Source organism: Lingula anatina, chromosome 4 (genome assembly GCF_051362555.1).
Source record: "Lingula anatina isolate TDL-2025a chromosome 4, LinAna3.0, whole genome shotgun sequence".
Classification (NCBI taxonomy): Eukaryota; Metazoa; Brachiopoda; class Lingulata; order Lingulida; family Lingulidae; genus Lingula; species Lingula anatina.
In genome coordinates, this window is record NC_141770.1 from 26,441,427 (window position 1) to 26,463,672 (window position 22,246).

The 22,246-nt window shown below is 37.9% G+C and overlaps 3 protein-coding genes across 11 annotated transcripts in view; 1 reads left to right on the forward strand and 2 right to left on the reverse strand.

Annotated features, from left to right (window-relative positions):
* Window positions 1-1,661: 1,661 nt before the first annotated feature.
* On the reverse strand, window positions 1,662-6,799 carry LOC106152410 (uncharacterized). Its single transcript, XM_013525966.2, has 8 exons — window positions 6,719-6,799; window positions 6,284-6,362; window positions 5,541-5,668; window positions 5,069-5,174; window positions 3,670-4,020; window positions 3,170-3,196; window positions 2,617-2,661; window positions 1,662-2,467 (listed from the first exon to the last, which is right to left on the reverse strand). The coding sequence occupies exons 2-8, from the start codon at window positions 6,360-6,362 to the stop codon at window positions 2,235-2,237; spliced, it is 969 nt and encodes a 322-aa protein (XP_013381420.2). The 5' UTR covers window positions 6,719-6,799; the 3' UTR covers window positions 1,662-2,234.
* A 3,285-nt stretch (window positions 6,800-10,084) lies between these two features.
* On the forward strand, window positions 10,085-19,084 carry LOC106152421 (uncharacterized). Of its 2 annotated transcripts, none has more exons than XM_013525984.2 (5): window positions 10,085-10,252; window positions 10,731-11,042; window positions 11,484-11,805; window positions 15,700-15,919; window positions 16,176-19,084. In XM_013525984.2, the coding sequence occupies exons 2-5, from the start codon at window positions 10,962-10,964 to the stop codon at window positions 18,304-18,306; spliced, it is 2,754 nt and encodes a 917-aa protein (XP_013381438.2). In that variant the 5' UTR covers window positions 10,085-10,252; window positions 10,731-10,961; the 3' UTR covers window positions 18,307-19,084. The 2 variants fall into 2 exon arrangements, with proteins under 2 accessions (XP_013381438.2, XP_086867378.1); XM_087011252.1 differs by having other exon boundaries at window positions 10,088-10,236.
* LOC106152420 (protein MTSS 2) overlaps window positions 18,817-22,246 on the reverse strand; it is a 58,736-nt gene continuing 55,306 nt past the window's right edge. For 7 of the 8 annotated variants that reach the window (XM_087011246.1, XM_087011244.1, XM_087011243.1 and 4 more), the window contains 2 exons: window positions 22,087-22,212; window positions 18,817-21,675 (listed from right to left, as the gene is read on the reverse strand). In XM_087011246.1, coding sequence (XP_086867372.1) covers window positions 20,945-21,675; window positions 22,087-22,212 — 857 coding nt within the window. In that variant the 3' untranslated portion in view covers window positions 18,817-20,944. The remainder of the gene's footprint in view (window positions 21,676-22,086; window positions 22,213-22,246) is intronic. The other variant, XM_087011247.1, reaches the window with a different exon arrangement.

A 22,246-nucleotide genomic window follows, 5' to 3' on the forward strand; every position in this document is an offset into this window, starting at 1 on the left:
TTTCTAAGTATAAACTTGAACTCCGATGGGCCTGAAGCCTTATGCTTTTAATTTCGTCTGTGTTACCTGTTGTGCATAAGTTGATGTTGACTGTGCAGTTAAACATAACGTATTATTGCATCAGGATTGGTAGTCTCCTATTTTGGGCATTATGGTTTTGTGCTTTTCTTAAAGTGTGACTTATGGGCCTAAAGACCTTTGAGTGGGTCAGTCTGTAAATTACCCTTGGGTATCACTAGATTAATTTCAGAGTTATAAAGTCATTTGCCTTAATAGGCCATTAAATGAGATTACATAAAGCACACTTGTTGATATTTCCCTGTAAACTCCCAAAGGTAAAGCTCTCTGCTAGATTAATAATAAGGAAGCAGTGATAATTATGCAGGTAAATTTTGAATAATATTGCAAATAAGTTTTAAATAATATATATATATATATATATATATATATATATATATATATATATATATATATATATATCAAACTGGAACATTAAAAGTTTGAATAGCATCTTCATTGGAATTATATTTACCTCAAGCTCTGCCAAGGAGGTCATATTTTCACCCCTGTTTGTCTGTCATCCACATAACACAAAAAGTTATGGACTGATTTTGCAGAAATTTTCAGGAACTGTCGGAAGTGGGCCAAAGAGGACAATGATTAATTTTTGGTGGTGGTCTGGAACAATAATCAATCAATTATCAATAATAATCAACAATTGCTGCCTTGGCAGAGGTCTGCACTCTCAAAGTGCTTTTCTAGCTTTGTTATGTTTTCCTTTATAATTTTTTCTCAAACACTTGCATTTGTGACTTTTAACTCTCATCTGCCTGGGGCTCTGCACATTTTCTGTATTTCCACATAAGCAGTTGTATTGTTTTTTATGTCTTTAAACATTATGTAATATTATTTTATGCACTGTCATCATTTCTAAATATTGAGAGTTTCATAATGTGAATTTGAACTCTCATGGTCCTGAAACTGTAATTTTATTGAAGGGGTGGACCATCTTCTGGGTCTTCCTGAAGACAGTCAGGTTATTAAGTTTATATTGACTGGTATCTATTTTTTTCTGTTGGAAGACCATCAAAATGGAGGATGGATCAACATAGATACTTTGTAATACTGTCAGAAAATATCTCTGGGTCCGCTCCTGTTATTGACCATGTTACCTGTTGTGCAAGATTAAAATTCAGCGTTGACTGACAGTGCTATTATAAGCATTATTTATTATTGCATCAAAATTGACAAAATTACCTTTTTGCATCTTTATTTTCTGTTTTTTGTCTGTACATTTGACAGCTTTGCTGCCTTGTTTTCTTATTTTATTTATTTATTTATTTATTTTTTTTTTTTTTAGAAAGTTTGCTTTTTTTCTAATAATCTCTTAAGAGATTATTAAAGACTATAGCCATCGATGGAGGTCATATGGTCGAATGGCAAGCACAGATTTTAGAATAATTGCTTTAACTGCCATTTTTGGTGGTGAAATAGAATATATTATATTTCCTTGAGTTGTTTACAATGTTTTTATTGTGAAATATAGATTTCACACGACGAGTTGTTATCCCTGTAATGTTACATGTTGCGTAACTTCCGGTACCGCCATCATCGTCAGCTAATTGCATCCAAAGAAAAAAGTTTGAAATAATATCAAAGACGTCTTTTTGGGTGTTTTATTTTTTAGAACTACGCCAATATTCTACAAGTATTTGAATCACATTTTCTTTTATGACGACATTTTTGACGACAGTTTCGTGCATATAGGATTCTTCGGTGTAGAAGTTAAACGATCTAACACATTGCTTGTTAGATCTTTAATTAACAGACGGTATTTTTTATGCAAATTTCTACTATTTTAACTTTATTACCAGATAGATCCCAGACAAAACTACTGAAAAAATTACGATCTATAAACCCGTTTTAGACCTCTTCATTTTTCATTTTTACCGTTACGAATGGAATGCTCAACTTCCCATCTCCATTCCGAGAATTCACCAAAAAGAAAATTAAAACGCAAAAAAAAAAAAATGGTTTATAGATCGTAAAATTTCAATGGTTAATGATGTGTAAAAAATTGGTGATTAAGGAAAAAATAATGAAATTACCACCAAAATTAAATTATTTCCATATTAAGAACTAACGCAGCATTAAATTTTAATGCTCACAGTTTTCCCATTTGTACATGAAGTTATTTTGTTTTCAATATAATTAAGCGGTGATCACCCAGCTCTTCAGTAGTAGGTAGAGTGTCCGTAGTAGTGGTTTGGTGCTTTTAAACCGTAAGAGGGCGCTTTGAAACTGCCGTAAGCTGGTGCATTAAAACTGCCGTAGGATGGCGCTTTAAAACTGGCGTAGGATGGCGCTTTAAAACTGCCGTAAGTTGGCGCTTTGAAACTGCCGTAAGTTGGCGCTTTAAAACTGCCGTAAGAAGGAGTGCCGTAAGGGTCGCCGTGATAAGATGGCTCTGAAAGTTGGAAATAAAACGAAGTAAAAATTTCACCAAAAACAAAGGTTATAGGTAAATGCTTTGAAAACCATGAAGATACCATAAAGATAGTTGAAGTTTGGCTAATAAACTCGCCACCTGTACTTTCAAGTGAATGTTACACTTACCGATTGGAGCGTGGCTTTGGAAGGCTCCTTTTCCGACGTCCTTGGCTGCAAGGAAAGCGAAGAAAAACTTACTTCTAATATGTTGCAGTAAAACAAGGATTTTGTAAATATGAAAAATAATAAAATTTTAGGAATAAATAAAAATGATTGTGGGAAAATGGAAAAAAGACTATGTTAGATCACGTTTCAGTTAAACAATTCTGCTTATAAAAACATTAAAAATATGGGAGCATATTGAGATCCGCGGTATGGAGAAACGTCGTAACATAAAATCCTTCATCAGTCTCCGGTAGATTTTATCTTAAAACGATTATCATAACTATATCTTACGAATAATGTCAAAAGCGTCGACAACAAGAAAGATGACTTTAACCAACAATTTATTTTCCCCATGATGGTCTCATCGCGTCGACCATCTGTGACTTTGCTTCCGATATTGGTGCTGGCGTTTAGAGCGTAACAGACCGGACATGCGTCCTTTGACAATACTGCGCAATGTATAAAATAATTTAAACAGTTACAGATTAAAATCAAATATTTTGTGTATACTCACGTGCTGGATATCCGGCGTTCCGCTCAACTGAAAGAATGAAACAAATCACAATTAAATTGCATCATCTTCCACAGACGCCAAATTATATTAAAGATTTTTATAATACAATTAGAGTCGTCTGAATTGAGAAAAAAATACTCTCTAAAATTGAGAGTTAAAGTTCGTTATTAAATAATGTTTTTCTCTACATCAGGTCTGAAACAATTGTTATCCAACTAACGTAACTTTTATAGGAAAATACTTCAAACACAAATATGAAAATTTAACCAACGCACTGGAAAAGCTCTTGTACTCTCCTCTCTGAACCTTCCAGAATTCAGTGAATAGTCAAAAGAGTAAACTCAAAATTTTGTTTCTTTTTCTATCTTTCTTTACTTTGACTTAAATTGTTAATCCGGTTAGGATAAATGCGTTACAGATGACTCCCTTGTGAAAAGAAAGAAAAAAAGAAAGAAAGAAAGAAATATCATTTTCTACACAAGAAGAAGACTTTCACAGACCTCTCTTACAAATCCCGGCGTAACCTTGTTGTGTTCCCTTCGTGAATCCAAACCCGTAGTGACTGGCCATAGAATAGCTGTTATGGGTTTTGGCGGGAGCCTGGTAAATGCACTTGTAATCTATGGTATTCATTCGATTAAAACCGCACAGAAACTGCGTCATCAGTTGCAGGAAGTTGGCGACAAATTGGATGATAGTCAAAGTGGCGCCAGTGACCCCTGGCGGTGGAAAGATGGAGTCCGAGGACTGGACGATGCCCGGGAACAGGGTATTCATGACGGAGAGAAGAGGGAAACAGTCCAAGTTCCGGATGTTACAGTCGCCGTCGGTGAAGCACGTGCTTCCCTCCACTGCAAATGGAAGGAGAATGTGTTAAGTGAGATCGTACTCATTGCGTTTGTTATGACGCAATTTAGAGGCATACAATGCACTTAAAAAAACTGGAAATTTCAAACTTGGACATAATAACGTTATCATGTCCAAGTTTCAACAATATTCCCTGAATACGCAAGGCATATGCTATCCAAAGCTTCTGTAAAATTATGATTTTTAAACCAGATCCTGAGTTCAAATTTTCTTTTGTTTTACTTACGAGTAAAATTCAATCGTCATCACCATTATGAGAGTGGCATAATAAGCAGAAACGTATCACACACACCCAACACACACACACACACACACACACACACACACACACACACACACACACCGAAAATATATATATATATATATATATATATATATATATATATATATATATATATATATATATGAATTTGTCAACTGTCTTAGATGTTGTGTACTTTTGATGTTGTGATTAAGGAGAAAGTTTAAAATATTCCAGGTTTGTTTGTTTGTTTTTTTTTTCATAAAGGTCAAACATTCAATGATACGTATGCCTTAATGTGTTTAGTGTGATGAATGCATCTACAGATTGTTAGTGTTGTGAAATGTGAAATGCACTGATGATAATTAATACAGTACACCTTTATTTTTGAACTTGTGATTTTGATTGAGAAGTTTCCATGAGGCTATTTGATTTGACTGTTGAAGTATTAACATTTTAAAATAAATAATATGTACATGTATACATATACCAGTGACTGCATGAAAAAAATTATACTAATGATAGTACCAAGAAGAAGGAGGAGATGAAAAATACACAGCTAATCTAAAGAATATACATTTAAAAATCTGTCATGAGTTCGTAAACTAACAGATTTTACTTTAGAGCATGTTTATGATAAAAATGCAATAAACAGAATAAAAACTGAGCTAAAATTTAAACTAACGAGATAAAAAGCTTAGTTTTTTTATACTAGTTAAGATTGATAATTCTAAAGGTAACTGGTTAAATGGGTGAGAGAGCAAATGACTGAACGAATGAAATTCACTCACCAGGAACGCACTCAAACCTCCGTCTGGCGAGTAGCGCAGTAGAAGACGCCATGCTCACCGCGGAATAGCCCGGCAAACAGGAGCAAACTCTGGTACCCGGCAACGTCTGGCCAAGAGATAAAATATAACAAATGCACAACGACAATGAATATTTTAGATATCTGTTTATCCTTTATATGAAAAAATCAATATTTCTTTTGCAATTTTCAGTTATATCTCTTTTATCTCCAACGTATGCTTATATATAACCATTGATACAATTGCAATTTTTTAGTTCAAAATATTCCAGTTCTTATTGTCAGGGAAAATCACCAATCTCTGTTCTCACAACTAGGCGGACTCAAAAACTATAATTTAGAAGTCAGGAATGGATTTTTGGAAGGTAATTCTGCGGGCGGTTTTGGCTATTGTATCAACATCATCATTATCTTTATCATTGATTGATAATGATTTAAAATAAAAAATGAACTACCTCCAGCACTCCGCCTTTCTTCTCGATCATTCCAAAAGGAACTCCGTTCACATTCCCTACACACGCCTCGCAGCTGGAGTACTTAGCAATGCAGATATCCTGCTGGGGGTCGCACGTTTCCATAAGACCTGATAGAATCATACCTAGCTTATTAAACTGTGGCCGGTTTTACAGAAAAACTTTTTAAAATTTAGCAGGAAATTTTGTATAGACCTAAAATTTGGTGTAGTTCAGTTCAAAATGAATCTATGGTTTTTAGCTTATTGGGAAAGTGTTGGTTTGAAACATTCGGCATGCCTCTTAAAATAATACAGAGGTAGTATTTTTCTTTAAATGATTTATGTTTGGTAATAGTTTACTACTTTTTTGGTCTTAAAGTTAACACCAACTATAGGGCTTACGTACTTGTATGAAACAGGCACAGTAAGCTCTGATGATCTCAAAGAGAATCTCAAAGGCCGCTTACCTCGTCTTTTTTTTCAATTTTAAGAAAGGCTTTGCCAACAACATTTTAAATATGAGTATTATACACGAGAGACGCGAGGAGAAGTAAAGTTTTATCAGTAATGGTTTTACTCTCAGAAGTGGCAGCAGTCCATTAGTATCAATAGATTGATATTACTTGGATCTCTTAGACCAAAATTATTTGGTCGACTTAACGTAGTTGCACATGTGAGCCGTATAAATTAATAAAAATTAAGATTATTTCGTGAAACAAGGTCTGGATGCTGTATGACACTTACGTCTTTCCGCTCCTTCCGTGCAGCGTCCGAATAAACAGACGACCAGGACAAGTGGCGTGAAATATTGGGCGAGAAACATCTGAAATATTAAACATTAACAACGGTCATAGCATAAATTCCATTATTGATAAAAAAGACTCTTCATTGTAAACGGTTTGATTAAAACTGTAAATACCGAATGATTACCAGAAATGTTAAAAAATCGTATATCTTGGTTGTTCTCCCATTCTGGAAAACTTTTTTTTACAGTGGTATAATACAAACTGATAACTCCTTCTCTGTCTCTCTCCATGCCTTTTATACATTTTATCTATCTTTTTATTTGTGCTGTATACACAATATACAATTTTCCTTGGATATTCATTTCTCATCATCGGTTTTATCTTCTGCTTTGGCTCGGCTGTTCTACTTCTCTAAGTTTAACATTTACATTACCTTTTTACTTTATATCAGGAACTTTGAAATATTAATCCTGCTCTGAGCGTCTCCCCTATCCCTTCACGCCGCGCTTTTCCTCTGTGAGAATAAAAAGGACGATCTCTCCTTTTCAGCAGTGCTCGGCACTTGAGAGAATACAGTTAACTTCGTAAGTTATCGGAAAAAATATCACCGACTCAACCTGATTGGCTAAAACGCCCCGTTATTAAAACGTAAGATTACAGTGAAAGTCGTAATTTTATGTCATGTTGGTAAATGTGTATAATTTTATGTATCTTCGCTGTATGGTTGAAAGCTTTCGACCGCCAATTTTTTTATTTCCTCATATAAAGATGTAATTGTTGTTACTGATAAGAATTCTGAGACTAAATGAAGTCATAACTAATCAGACTGGTTGCACCTATACTGATGCTCTCTCTCTCTCTATCTTACCCCTCCCCCAGGATCTCTCTCTCTCTCTCTCTCTCTCTCTCTCTCTCTCTCTCTCTCTCTCTCTCGCCGCACTGTGTGTGTGCGTGTGCAAGCGTGTTGAAAATGACGTCTTGGGACATTGGACTCATGTTCATGGTTCAATTTTCAAATACTGCTTCAGTCTTTTTTCATCAGATTTTCCCAAATTCTTTTTTTCCTGCAATACGCCGATAAGGATTGGGTGAAGTCTGAAAAAAAAATACCAAAACGGACGTAGATTTCATAAAACTATACCCCTCGCACAGTTTTTTTAATTCTGCATGATTTGTTGTACTTCACAAAATATATCCATAATATTTTAAGAAGATCTTCTTTCTATAAATCTCTATAGACCTCTTTTTTCTTTGTTATCAGTGGTTTGGGTAGTGCTTCTTGAACTCCCAAAAGACATAAATATCACATTTCCTCGTTTTTAAACAGATTTATCAAAGAACAATAATATTTTAAACGGGCAGCCCATCTCAAATATTCATGACGATGAATTACATGGTCGCACACTTCGCGACAATCAAATTTCCTTTTTTTTTCCAACCAAATGCACATCAGCATTTTGTATAATGCACCATCATACTAAAATCATATGTAGAAACCCATTATTATAATACTGATAAAGAGAAGATTATAGAGGCGAAGTTGAAGTTTATCATAGTGTTAAATTACTCACTTAAAAATTTTCACCCAGACATATTAATCCATGCTTCAGGTAGTAATTGAAGATAACAACACGACCTGACCTCAACTTGACCTTTAAAAACTCAACCTTTCTACAATCTCATTGGTTTTCACTGGCGGAACCAGGTGTTTGGAGGGGGGGGGAGGGGTGCAAGATTAATAGATATAGTCTTTGTATAAAACAGCACGCTAGGCTATGAAAGGCACAAGAATGGGGAAAAAATAGCCTGGTTTTTGGTTCGTTTCGCTCGTTTTACATTTTAAGGGGGGGGGGGGGAGGGGTGCCTCCAAAAGTTTTAACTAAAGGGCAGGTATTTCACATTTGCATAAAGAATTGAGCTACTTCTCTGTCATGTGAGGTAAACATAGAAGATCTCCTATATAGTCTTGGGGATTTCTATGATTGTCAGAGTAGGCACCATGTGGAGACAGTATCTGTATAACCTTCTTGTCGGAACGAACCAAACCATTGCGGTTAAACTGGTAATAGACAGGTGAGCGATCTTCATGTATACCACATAAATTACGGGGGTAAAAGACCCAACTTCGTCTTCACGTTTAGACGAAAATTTTGGTCTACGTCAGTTAAGGATCAATGCGCAGTACATTAGTCCATTAAATAGAGTAACTATAACTCAAAACTTAGGTCCAAAATAGAGACTCTCTCTCTCTCTCTTTTTTTTTTTTTCGAAAAAAAAAGCAACTCTCTCTTTAAAAAAGTAATCTACATCTCTTAAATGGCAATAAATATAGCCTCATTCACATAAAACGATAATATAACGAAAGGACAGCCAGACTTTCTTTAAAGAGCAATACCTTCTATTTTTTCCTTCTTTTTTATGCGAACCCTTTCTTTTCTCTCTAAGCTTACCCATTTCAGTAGAGCGTATGAAGGTAACAAAAACTGAACGATTCAAAAGATTTCAGAACATTTTAGAAATCTTGATATTGAAGTACTTAGGGAATTTGAAATTTTTAATATAAATGTGAATGAAGCGTCAATCAAATCCGATAGCTTTACGTCATCATGTAGGCGATGACCAGTGATGTACTTATCTGTTGCGAATGCGGTGCTCGCACTGTCACAACTACTGCAGTTTTCACACGCCTGTGCGACAGGAATGACAGTCTGAGTATGATTGGTACAGGCAAATGTTAGGCGGAGTATTAGGGGTTAGTATATGGGACGAATGTCACATGTACAAACTAATATGGAACCACCTACGGTTCCTAGCGGACTACCATTTCTGTCACACCGGTTGATATGGCAAAGTGTCCGTGTTTCGCCCTGGGTTTCATAGTTACTTTCTGGAAACTTAAGGAAACTCCACCTTTATCATATAATGGGCATGTCTGTTCAGTTGATGAAAATTAAGGCACTGTGCTTCTCACTAAATTAAGTTCGCTAATAATGAATAAATGATTTATCTAAAGGTAAATAAAATTGTTGGAATAGGCGTGTGTAATAATGAGAAAGGGTAGGCGTAGAGAAAACGATAAAACTATTGATAAAAATGGCTCATAATTACTTTTTCTTTGATGACAAGACGTTCGCTTGAATCCGAAAACCATAAGTATTACATGATAAAATTTTAAAAATCATGTAAGATTTAATAAAAAATAAAGTTTATTCTTATTATGCCAAAATAATAATAATAATAATAATAATAATAATAATAAATAAATAAAATGCAAACAATTTTAGGACAAGGACGATGCCGTCATTTCACCGAGCCCAAGAATTTGAGCAATTTCATCAACATTATCCCCCACGGGCTCAAAAAATCCAGTAAACAAGGGGGCCTTAAAGAAAATATTGTTCCACCTCTCTGCTGGAGGTTATTTACGAATCCTGTTAATTGGTGTGTACCTCTGATACCGTTTATCTGCGGCCCGTTACGGTATGGCGGTTTCGTCACTGTAGATTCCAACGCAGGCACCGACTACGATAAAATCCGAAAAAATGCGCCATTTTATGTTACATCACACAATCTACTCTTCTAAGTCTTGAACGTGGCATTTTTTCAGCTAATTTATGCTTTGTATTGTTTGTTTATTGACATAGAGGGGGCATTTTTATGTTGGCATTACGTAACAGTTTTGAATTTTAATGTCATCTAGTTGAAAATAAGGCGACGCGTTTTGTAGACACTCGTTAGCAAGGTGCTCGGTTTATCTTATCGTATCGCGCCTGTAACGACGAGGTATTGGATCGTCCCCCTCCTCTGAAATCTGTGTCACCCACTCTAGCTGAAGGACTTATAAACTGACGTTTGAACACATCGGACGTTTTTCAAGTGACCATCTTGTAGAATTTTATGAAGGATAGATAGAGGGGCGAGAGACGTCGCTGAAAGGCACTGGACGCACTGGTCAGTTTTAATTAAGGTATGTCAAATGCGTTAATTTGGATACATGTCGTAATTTAAAGCGGGATTAAAGGTTTAAAGTTGGACGTCCTAATCAAAAGACCTATATGTATTGTATTACTGACGTTTTAGTGTTTGTTAACGGGTGTTATTCAAACTTCCTGATTGTCAAAAAATTATGTGATTTGCTGTTGATTGAAATTTTTAACGGTTGTTTTCAGACATCTAGTCGGTCGTGGACTTTTCATTAGATGTTATGTGCAAATATCTCTTTGGAACTTTTATTATAAAACACGTTACGTAACGCCTCAATAATCACAAGGTCTATTGAGTAATGTGTACGGTCCAAGGATGCACGGTCTACTCTTTCATAAGAGAACGAAACTATGCTTTTCCTATGACAGCAGCGCAATCTTCGTTCAAAGTTATTGAATTTTTTCAATCAAATCCCAATAGCAGAGGACGATGATTTTACTTAATTATTTCCTTTTATATAGGTCAGAGGAGTTACAGCTGTTTACTCCCCCCTTGCCCCGTGACTGCCACTGCCAGTTCAGCAGAGGATTTCTGAAAACAACAACTTCAATAATAGGTCAACTTTAGCAGACTCTAGTGAATTTCTGAAAACAACAACCTCCAAAAATAGGTAAAACCTCAGCAGATTCCAGAATTGGTTGGGATATAGGACGGACTACACCAGGGATATATTGCCACCGAAATCGTCCCCCATGAGCCAGTGTAAGCCCGTAGAGAAGGCTGGGTATCTGGATGTCAAACAGCTGGCCAAGGGAAGAGGGATTAGAATTAAGGTAAGGCTGATGTACTTCCATAATTTTTTGACCACCTCATTTGAAAATATAGAGGCATGTGAGGATATTGGTTCCAAAAAAATGCACTAGTACGTTGAAAATCCATAATCGCTTTGGATTCCACTTTCAAGGCAACGTTTGCTAATATTTGATTTTTTTACCATAGTTAAGCCATTTTAAAATTGAGGACCAATGATCTCAAGCTGGTAAACAAAACCTGACCGGCAGCACCAGGATGACCCCGTTGTTTAACCTAGGACCCCTGCTTCATGTTTCATTGGGTTCTAGGTTTTGAACGAGGATGGTCTCTTCTGGAAACGTCTTACTTGAGCAAATATTCTTAAAACTTATAATAAGATATGATATAATGTGATATATTTAATAGCCGAATAAATAAATAAATAAAAATAAATAAATAAAAAATTTGTATCTACATTTCAGGCATGGAAAAGAAAATGGCTGGTCCTCCATCAGATGAGCGATCTGTCGGCCGGAAAATTCCTGGCCCGACTCGAGATTTTTCAAGACGAGGAGGGCAGCCGCAAAAGGCAGGCAGACAAGTTGACGATGTACTTAGAAAACGTGTGTAGCATTCAGAGGATTAAGTCCAAGAGCCACTCGTACGCCTTTGAGATACAGGAGGACGAGAGCGTGTTGTGTTTGGCCGGGGAGAGCGAGACCGAGGCCCAGGGATGGATAAGTGCCCTGAGGAAGATCTTCTGGCCGGTGACAATAAATCCCTACGCTGTGCTGGCGATACCAGGTAAAACAAATCAGATATATTCCATTTTTTCTTGTTTTATTCTGATTTTTTCCAAATAACGTTACAACAATTTTTAAGACTTCCATCAATAGCTGATACTGAAAGAAATCTTAAAAATGTTTAAGATTGTTTGATTGTTTTTGGAAAACAATTTAGAAAAGACAACACGCACTTGCATGTGTGTTGAAAAGATACGCACCTATAAAAAGGAGTAAGAAAATACAAGAAAAAGTTGCACAGAATAATCGATACAGCATAACAAGTGGCCATATGAGTCAAGGGGGATTAAATAGGCAGACTGCAAAATAAAAAAAAAAAAATAGGATAACGAAAATTACAAGTCACTGAACACACAAAGACTCCTATTGATGACACTGCGGCAACACAGCGTGTGGTAAATCACACAAAATGTTTTTTCCAATAATTTTTGGGTACATTTATAATCGACCATGTTGTTGTGCATAACGCAAGCCATATATGCTCACTGTTACATATAGGAATCGCTGTCATCATTAACATAATCAACATAATTTGAATAACAAGGAGTAATTTAGGATGCAAAAATATATATTTTTAAAACCCCAGTAGCGATCAAGGTTTTGTAAACAACACAGGCCCGGTTCTTATCTCGGCATCTTAAGTACCGTAATAACTACATAAACGCGTGAAGAGTACACGACTATCTGTGATCTAGATCTTAATGCGGAGTAGAAACGAAAACAACTCAAACGTCACTCCATCTTCATCCAAGAAGAAAATATTATCCATTTATGGGAAGAAAATATAAACAATTAAAGCAAGTTAAGAAAACATGAAAGCAAAGAGCAGGAAAGCTGCAACAGATTTTTGTCCTGATTTTGCAGGAGCCAAAAGATAAATGTAAATGAAATCAATATAATAAATAATTTATGACTCAATTGATCAGTAAATTAATTAGATCTATAACAACTTACTCATCACTGTGTGATTAATATATTTATTAATATACTAATGGGAAAAACTTTTTAAAAATGATAAACAAACAACAACGAATTGCAATTCGATAAATGTTGCCAAAAGGAATGATACTTCCTACGTTCAATTTTTGTACTGTGCGAACCGTATCTGCTATCAAGTGCACCGTCATGGTGTGACTGGCTACCACTACACAGTACTGCCACACCATATTTTTTAACAATCTGAACTTTGGTTAAGTAACTTGTTTTTCAAAAGTTATCTTTTCACGATTCGGAACAAGTCTGATTGGAGATAATGTCATATGACGTCATTTCTCCCTTTTTCCTTGGTGGCTCGTACCTTTGTTGTGGTTCGTGATTCAAAGTGTAAAACACAAGGTAGCCGTGATTTCATTGATCTTTTTGTGGATAGTGCAGACGAGCATGTAGAAATGACCTTTTTTTGTTGCAAATCACGGCAAGCCTGTAGGTAATAATTACGTTGTGGCAACTTGGTGTAGTTTTTATGACGTCACCCTGCGTGCGACCATGTGTCAGGTTTTTGGTTAAATCTTAAAGGTTGGTTATTGTCCTGAATTTCACTTTTCATGAAATGGTTTGGATTTAATTTTGTATCCCGGTGCTTCTTTAAATCTCCCCCTTTCTTTTATTTTGTCTCCCTCCCCCTGCCCTCATTTCATTCCTCCTTACCCCCTCTTTTTTTTATTCCACCCTTTTCTCAATCCCTCCCTATATTCGTCTTTACCCCCCCCCCCTCTTTCACAAAACGCACGAGGACCGACACACATTTTTACGAAGCTCCATGCTTTCTTCCCAGGTGTTCAAACTTCAACAAAAAACTTGGGTACAAAACAATTCGTGTCAAGTCGAGACATCGAAATTCGGGTACTCTGGTTAAGAATTAACCCAACTTTAAGGGGCTCGAGATAACGGCGACAGGCACGGTGAGAACGCCGCAGCACAGGGGGAGGGAGAGGGGGGGATACTATCACCAATCAGGCAATCTCCACCTTGCTCCGGTTAGATAAAGTGATCATGCGTGCCTTACCTTTTATGTATGAAGGTCGTAAATCAGAAACAATAAGGACGCTCGGACCTACTTATGAGCTTGTGTTGATAACTTGTCTGAGTTTATTTATTTTGCTGAGAGAGAGAGAGAGAGAGAGGGGGGGGGGGGAGTTGCGAGAGAGAGAAAGAGAGAGGCGGGGATGAAAATGATGAAGACCCTAGAGCAAAAATACCCCAAACCAGTCCATACCACAACGTTCTATAAATATCTGGAAAACAAGCCCTGATAATGGGCGGGGAGGCGGAACAGATCACAAGACTATTGCTCCTTAAAATCCGCACCAAAACCAGCGATCAGGTGTAATGAATCCCGCTGATCATCTGGTCACATGTTCTACGGAACACAATGTGTGAACATGTAATACGGGGTGGGCAGCTATCAGAGCACGACATGGATTCAGCCGCATGCCTCGCTGTTATCACTCCAGTGCATTTGGCGGGGGGGGGGGGGGGGGGGGGGGGGGGGGGGGGGGGGGGTACCCTGAGTTTCAGAGGCCGGTAGAAATCCACCTTTATTAACAGCATGTCTCTGCCGTTACCAGAAACCAAAGACAAGGTGTCAAACACGTGTTTAATACTGGAAACCGCAGACATGGTGACAATATAGAGGTGGATTTACCGTCATCTCTGGGTGGGTGGATGGGTGGGTGGTGGTGGGAAACCACCTGATTGATTTTAAACAATGTCACATGAAAATAGGTGATTTAATAATGCGTTCATCCCGTATCTATATAACCGCTAGTAGTTCGGTATTTTGGATTTATATCACATGTCAAGGTCCTTGTTTTCACTTTTTACATGTAGGACTCAAAACAGGGATTAAAATCAAATATTTATAAATGCGTTGACACGTTGTATAATTTGGTTACTGTTTACCATCTATAACTTCATTTAATCACATGGAGACTGCGTTACTGGGCAGTGAATTCCACTTGGGACTCCGTACAACTAAATAACGAAGGCCATTTGGTTATATATGCATGTCCATTGTTTTAGCCCGGTAATTGAGACCACAGTGTAAGTATACTCTGATAAATGACCCCTGTGACCTATAAATTCAACACCTGATTGGCCAATCAACTAGTTCAATGTCATTGAAAATTGCATCTATCATTGTTTACCTTTGGATTTAACTTTGATTCCCATTGCCATTCGAACGTCACTACCAGACGGCGTGATCATAGACCTAAAGATGCAGAGAGAACAAGGTTGAAATAGTCAATTATTAACCCCACAAAGCCTGTTTGAAACAGGGACATTTCGAAGAAATATTCGGTTAATATTTCATTAAATACTACCCCAATTGTTAAACTGAATTGCAATGAAATCATGGAATGTGAATGTTATCGGATTGTTGGTATAATTTCATCCCGCGTAAGACTCAAATCGTGCCAAAGATAAGATGAACAGTACAAAGTGGAGCGGCTTCCCCAAGGCTTGAATAGGACTTTAGTACCAATGTACGCACTTGTCTAAAATCTGGCGAACCGCGTTGCCAAAAATGACGGGATTTTTGTTTATTTATAATATAACTTCCGCCATGTGAAGATCGTGTTATCTCGCGGACATATCTCTCAGTTTGTCAACAGGGAAAATTTTGATAATAAATGACAAATAAATCTTTTAATTTCTTTGACTAGAAAGTTTTGATGAAGTTACGGAAGCAGATGGTTTTAAAGGTCAAATCTTCAGATTGTATAACGCATGCTCTGTTCTAAAAAATATAAAATAAAAACATCCACCAAATCTTTTTTTAAAGCAACAATGCTTGTCTCTTGTGAAATTTTTAATTTTTCCATTTTCAATTACTCAGTTTTATTGGAATTATTTTAATTACAAATAAATTTAATTGTACTGATTCTAATTTCAGAGATATTCGAAGTTTCCTTGATCGAGAACTCGGACACACAGCGGCTGTCTTTGTCTGGTCATTATTTTCTGACTGTAACCCCTCTCTCCGTGGCCCTCCACAGTCCAAAAGATGGCAGCACCATACAGACCTGGAAGCTGGCCTGTCTGAAGAGGTTTTACATGCCAAATAAAGGCCACCCCGAAGATTTCAACAAGATTTTGGTGATACAAGCTGGAGAGTGAGTAAATTCCAAATTCCTCAACATTCTGTACAGCTTACATTTTTTTCATTTTTCGTTATTGTTTAAATTTTATTTGTTTATTTGGAATGCTGAATTAAGTGTGGCTGATTCGACCTCAAAGTAAATGTCATCTAAATGATGTTTTCCTTACTTATTTAAACAGTACACTTGACGCAATGTTTTGGATAGAGCCTTTTGTGATGAATGTAAATCCCGTCTATATGTTGTCTAACAGGTTGGATTCTCTTTGCAGGAATTCCGCCACCGGCATTGGAGAGTTTCACCTGTTCACTCCAGAAGCACAGTCCCTCCTTCAAACCATCTTTTCCAACGTGAATACCGCCATCCAACAAAAGCGTATGGGACAACTGCGACCAAGGACGGACACGGATCCAGACAGTCTTGGACATTTCACCACGTTGCTAAGCAACAGTCAACTGCCTTCTCAGGATTCCCCGCCGTTGTCTCGGTCGATCATTCAGAGAAGTAGCACCTCGTCGAGTATCAGCGACGTGCCGCCGCCTACTCCTCCAAGACCAAAGAAACTGACGTTTTCGACTGACAGAAATTCTGCTCATGTAGTGTCCTCGCCAGTGTCGAGGTCACCCCCTAGACCATCATTTCAAATATCACCAGAAGGGCAATCACCCTCAACGAACTCTGTGACCTCCCCTCCGTTTCGAGTCGGCGAATGCGATGTTTCAGACGACGAGGACGATGACTATCATCGTCTGGACTTTAAGGACAAGCCCAAAAATAGCGGTCCCCCTACGCCGCCTAGACGACAGACGTTTTCCCAAAATGGCAACCCTTCCCCCGTCCCTATGTTACAGCATTCCAAATCTGATTGTGGGTTAGAATTCAACGACGTCGCTGACGACGGCTACAGCCATATAAACCGTCAGAAAACGGACAGTCCACGGGCGCTCGTTTCGTCTTCCGATAAACTTCGGGCCATGTCGACAGGTTCCGCCGTTTCCCAGAGTTCCAACAGTTCTAAGGATTCCGGTTTGTCTGGCCTCCGAACCCAAATCTCTTCTGGAGACACTGATGCAGAAACCCGCAAAGATTCTAATTGTTCTTCTGGCGACAGTGCGTTCGGCTCAGTGTCAGCATCAAATGCAATGGACAATTTAGGAACGGACTTAAGCAGGAAAACGGACCTTCATAGAAAAATATCCGTAGCATCTGGTATTTATCACAGTATCGATGATAATGACACTGACGATACAGTTTTTAGGGGCGATGATGGCCAACGCGGTAATGACAGCAATGTATTAAACGTAGAGCCACAAAATATACCAACCTCGGTGAATGAGGATGAGGAAGAAGAAAATGTATATGAGGAATTAGACAGGTATAAGAAAGACATCTACAAATATCTTGGAATTACTGACGCACCGTCTTCCGGGCCGCTCACGCCGCCGCCCCCAGCTCTTCCAGAACGGACCAAGTCCACCCCAAATAGCCCAGACCCTGGGTCAGTAAGCAAGGGTACCCGGAGAAAGAAACGTTGGAATCCAGCAAAGAAACTCGTTAAAAGATTAAGCAAAACTGACGATAAATTGACCGACGAGTCGACATCGTCGGATGAAGAGGGATTCAGAACTTTGGTCAATCAGTCGGACGAGCGTGCGTTCCCTGTTCAGTACGGGCGCTCTTTAAGTCACATGACAGACAACACGTTGTATGCAGCCGTGTCGAAGACTGCGCCCGTGCACGTGCGCTCGCGGTCAAATCCCGTGGCTCTGGAAACCATACCATCAGAAAACGCAACGCCGTCCGAGTCATCAAATGTAACGCCGTGTGCGTCATCCGCAAAACTTTCATCTAGTGCGAACTCGAGTGGTGATTTGTTGATTGACTTTAGTGAACCTGGAGAGAGTGTTCCGACCAGTTCAGCGTCAGTGGCTCCCCCTTTTAGTGGACTTGACTGGGGCTGGAGCAGCAGTATCCCACAATTCCAAACGCCCTCTCCAGCCTTGGATCCGCGCGATCCGTTTGACAGTAGTTGGGTGTCGGAGAATAATGACAGTTTTTCTTCTTTCGATGCCAACTGGGCAGACTTTTCAAACGCTGGGTTCAAAGCGGCTGGGAAAACTTCAGGTGCTACGACGCAATGGCTAAGCGCACCTAACGCATTCAACTCAACTAGTGTGCTGACTGAAAGTGTTTCTGCCATAACGTCGCAACTAACACACTCAACAAACTGGGTTGCATTTCCAGAAATCGAAAGTGAAGCCAAAGCAACAGGGTCGAAACTTGCCGCAGAAATGATCGGCGAGGACCATTACATGGATATGTCGAAGAAGAATGCTATTTATGTAGACATGAAGTCGGTACCATCGTCAGAGTTGCTGAAATTTGACGAACAACTGTACTAACAGAAGCGGCGCAATTTTGCGTGTATTGTAGTAATTTAATCTTTTGGTGTCTCACGCCAAGGGCTGTTCGCAAATGTGTACCGTCTTGTTGTTTTGTTATATATTACTACAGAACAATGATTTGGAGCTGGTTTTGAATTAGCCCATGCTCTATGTATTATATCTGTTTTCACGTACTTGGTTGTCTTTAAAGTTGTTTATCATGGGTTGTATTATTCGAGACACTGTATATAGATTTTTTACCTTTAGACTACCCATTCTACTGTGATAATTAGTGAAACAATAGACACTGCAAAGCTTATTTGTGATCTCTCTGTTTTAGCAAACTGGTCCTCTTGGGACTTTCTTTAATTCTTTTTCCCATAAGACACACTCCTTTCAGTTTCATATGACATTACGTTTCCTATCACTTTCAGTTATTGTTGAATCTGCACATCAATCAAAGCTTCCTTGTGTCAACCCAATTTATGTAGCTATATTCAAGGTCCCAAAGATAACCAAAGATGCCTATTCATTATTTCATACAATTTATTTCATATGTAATATATAGGGTGTTACAGAAATAAGTATCATACATAAAGAAAATACCCAGTTTTGCTGACAGATTTTGGCGTCTATATTTATGTACAGTGACGGGGAAATTTTGTAAATGAAGCAGTTAAAATGCAAAATCCCATTGAATCATTTTTCATGCTACAGAATTAATGCTTACTTTTGTCTGCTGTGATTTTTAAGAGATATGCATATGAAAATTATAAATAAATATGATATACTTGAAGTTTTTTTGAACAGTTCTTCAATGTGTGCAGTAAGGATACAATGACAGTGAACCAAAAGAAATGCAGTTCAAACTTAAAATGCTCCAAATTCAAATATGCTGTTATTTGAATGCTCCTAAAACAGAACATAAAACCCTTATAAAACAATAATTATAACATTAATATAATAATGAATAATAATAAAAGTGTTATTTACTTGTAATAATAAAACATTTTAAAACATCAGAATATCTTCTCCTCCAGAACACAGCCTATTGTTATGTTTTTCAAGATGGCTGCTGCCAATGAAATCTATGTCAATTTACACTTGTTTACAGGAGAAATAGGTCAATTCTCCAAACACCCCATCTTTTTGATTTCAGTTTTGATCAAATTCTATTATTGCATTGGGGTGTGAAAGTACCAACACTTTGCAAATTTTTCTTCCACGTCTACTTCTTAAATCAAACAGAAACCAAGAAGTTGGACATCTTTTAAAAATGCAAAAAATGTATGAACCATTTTCCATAAAAAATAAAATAATAATAATTAAAAAGACGAATAACCACGTTCCAAACTTCATCTACTCAACTGCATACTTATCAGACTTTGCACATGAGATCAATTACTCAAAAACTACCTGTGACAACCATGGCAAAATACACCAAGGAGAAAAACTTTACTTACAAAATGTACACAATACAATTAATAAACCTAAATAGTAGTTGAAGAAATCACTGGTCGTTGTACGCGTTGGTTAGAACATATATTTGTACCATACATGAGTTAATAATAGCATTCCCCTCTCCCTCTGTTTTTATAGTAATTACTATGTACATGACTACATAAAAAAGTCTTTCACCTCTAGAGTTTTTTTGTTCAGTTCACTCCACTTTCACATATTTCTCTTTAATGAAGCATTTATGCCACAACTCCTTCTGCATACTTAGTTTGTATTCCTTGCACTGTGTTTTTAAACAGTGACACATCAGTAGTTCATCAGGGCATGGTTTGCCCTCAAAAATAAAGAAATAAATCATTGGCCGCTTCATTCTCCATTTGCACTTTTGTCCTTAAATTCTCATCAACTTCCACAACAGCTTTCAACTGTGCTGTCCACGTCCCAGCACTTAAACCATTAGACTTCAGTTAACTTTTTTTAGGGAGAAATTCAAATCATATCATCATCCCAACTGCTTCACATCTATAAACTGTGAACACTTTCCTGTCCTCCATGTCTCACGAGCAATAACATCATCAGGAAGTTTTAGTCACAGAATGAATATTTCTTGATTAAAAAAAAAATAATAATAAAATGCAGTAAATTTTAACCAGTCTCTTCATCCCTATTCCTTTACACTTATAAACTATGAACTTTTTGCCATCCACCACAACCAGCAATGCTAATATCATCATCATCAACATCAACATTATACAAAGTAACAGTCACAGAATAAGGATGTCTTGCCTCAAAATGACCGTCATATCATCCCTCCATAGATACATATTCCCCTGAAGCTTCCAAGAGTTAAATACATTTGGCATTGATATACATATACTGAAATGCTTTGATCAAGTCTCTCAGTGTATTTTTCTCCATTTCTCTGGCATTTACACAGCCTCATAGCATCTTCTTATGTACAATCATGTTTTCATATACAGCTGACATGCAAGGCTTAACGAATGGCAGTTGTTTCTTCTAAGGTCCCTGATATTTACCTGGACTGAAAAATATGACAGGCACGGACCCAAGCTTTGTCCTCACTTGAATACAACGAGGGTTCTTAAATGTGGTTATTTTAAAGCCAAGGTCGTGACCTTTCCATAATGGCACCATGCATACAATTACATAATTACGGAGTCTTTCGTTCGATCAGAAATCATAACGTTGAAGTCCTGGATATTCTTGGGGCCGACCTGTCATTGCATACTGTCTTTTTCAAGGTGATGCCCATACGAATTTGTGACAACATATCTCCTCCTCCTCCGCCTGTGACTGCAGTTTCTCCATTCCCGTTGGGCAAGTGTGCATCTCGATTCTCTTGTATTGGTGAAGGTTTCTTCATCGTGGGTGGAGGAGTCTTCTGCTTCATTTGCTGTGGCTGTGGTTGCTGTACTGGAAATTGTTGTTGTTGTTGTTGCTGTTGTTGTACAGGCGGTTGCCCAGATTGCTGAGATGAAAACCTGGCATTCAAAGCCTGAATAATACTAGCGCGTGCATTTGAATCCATGGTCATAGGAGCAGCAGTTTGTTTAGGATCCGAATAGGTCCTACGCAGCTGTGGGTGGTTTTGTTGTTGTCCTATATTTTGTTGAGGCTGCTGTTGCTGCTGATACTGTGGCTGTTGATAATGTTGCTGATGTAGCTCATGCTGTATTTGCTGTAAATTGGGCTCTGTGTGAGCGTGAACAGGAGGTGGCACCATCTGTTGTTGTTGTTGTTGAGGACCACCAGGGTGGACAGACTGTGGACGCTTGGACTGCATGCGCGGGGTAGTGGTTTGCCCGTAGCTCAGAGAGGATGTGCGCCGTACAGGAGGCGGTGGCTTCGGCCCCGCCATGGAGGCGCGTCGTATCGTACCTGTGCCCTGGTTTTGACCTGCAGGGAAACCTGGAACGCAGCAAAAGTCAGTTTGAAAATTTCCTTCATTAAATGGACCCCTAAAACTTCTTACTTATATAATGGAGAAAAAAAAAAAAAAAGAAAAACAGGAACTTTTGAAATTCTTGCCAATTGTTAAATTTCCAAAAGAAGCAAAGCTCATACTACTCAGTACTCTTTGGCATAAAGATGAACTAGTTGCACCTATCTAATCTGCCCTTCACCCAATTTTTAAGGCATTAGGAAAAATCCTAGGTTACAGTGCACATTAAGTGCATTATTTTAGCAGAAAGAAAGCTGAAGATGAAAAAAATTATTAAATAAAAAAGACATTGAATGATTTTTATCCGATCAATTGTAGCTATTTATTCCACTGACTTATTATGCCAGACAGTGGCGCCATCTATACTATAGACAGACCTGCAGTAGAAGCTGGTCGTTTAATTTGAACAGGAGGTCTATAGGAGCGGCTGACGTCACGATTACGTGGGATAGTTGAGTATTTTTCCCATTCGTTGTCACTGGCTTCGGGAGTTACATCCAAGTCTATAAATAACACATGCAGAAAGCACACAAATAG

Excerpts from the sequence above, each read along its gene's own strand:
- LOC106152421 (XM_013525984.2), top strand. The coding sequence starts at position 10,962 with ATGAGCCAGTGTAAGCCCGTAGAGAAGGCTGGGTATCTGGATGTCAAA. Across the intron at positions 11,043-11,483 it reads GAAGAGGGATTAGAATTAAG|GCATGGAAAAGAAAATGGCT; the intron begins GTAAGGCTGATG and ends TCTACATTTCAG. Across the intron at positions 15,920-16,175 it reads TTGGTGATACAAGCTGGAGA|GAATTCCGCCACCGGCATTG; the intron begins GTGAGTAAATTC and ends TTCTCTTTGCAG.
- LOC106152410 (XM_013525966.2), bottom strand. The coding sequence starts at position 6,362 with ATGTTTCTCGCCCAATATTTCACGCCACTTGTCCTGGTCGTCTGTTTA. Across the intron at positions 5,175-5,540 it reads AGAAAGGCGGAGTGCTGGAG|ACGTTGCCGGGTACCAGAGT; the intron begins GTAGTTCATTTT and ends TCTCTTGGCCAG. Across the intron at positions 2,662-3,169 it reads GAACGCCGGATATCCAGCAC|CCAAGGACGTCGGAAAAGGA; the intron begins GTGAGTATACAC and ends CTTTCCTTGCAG.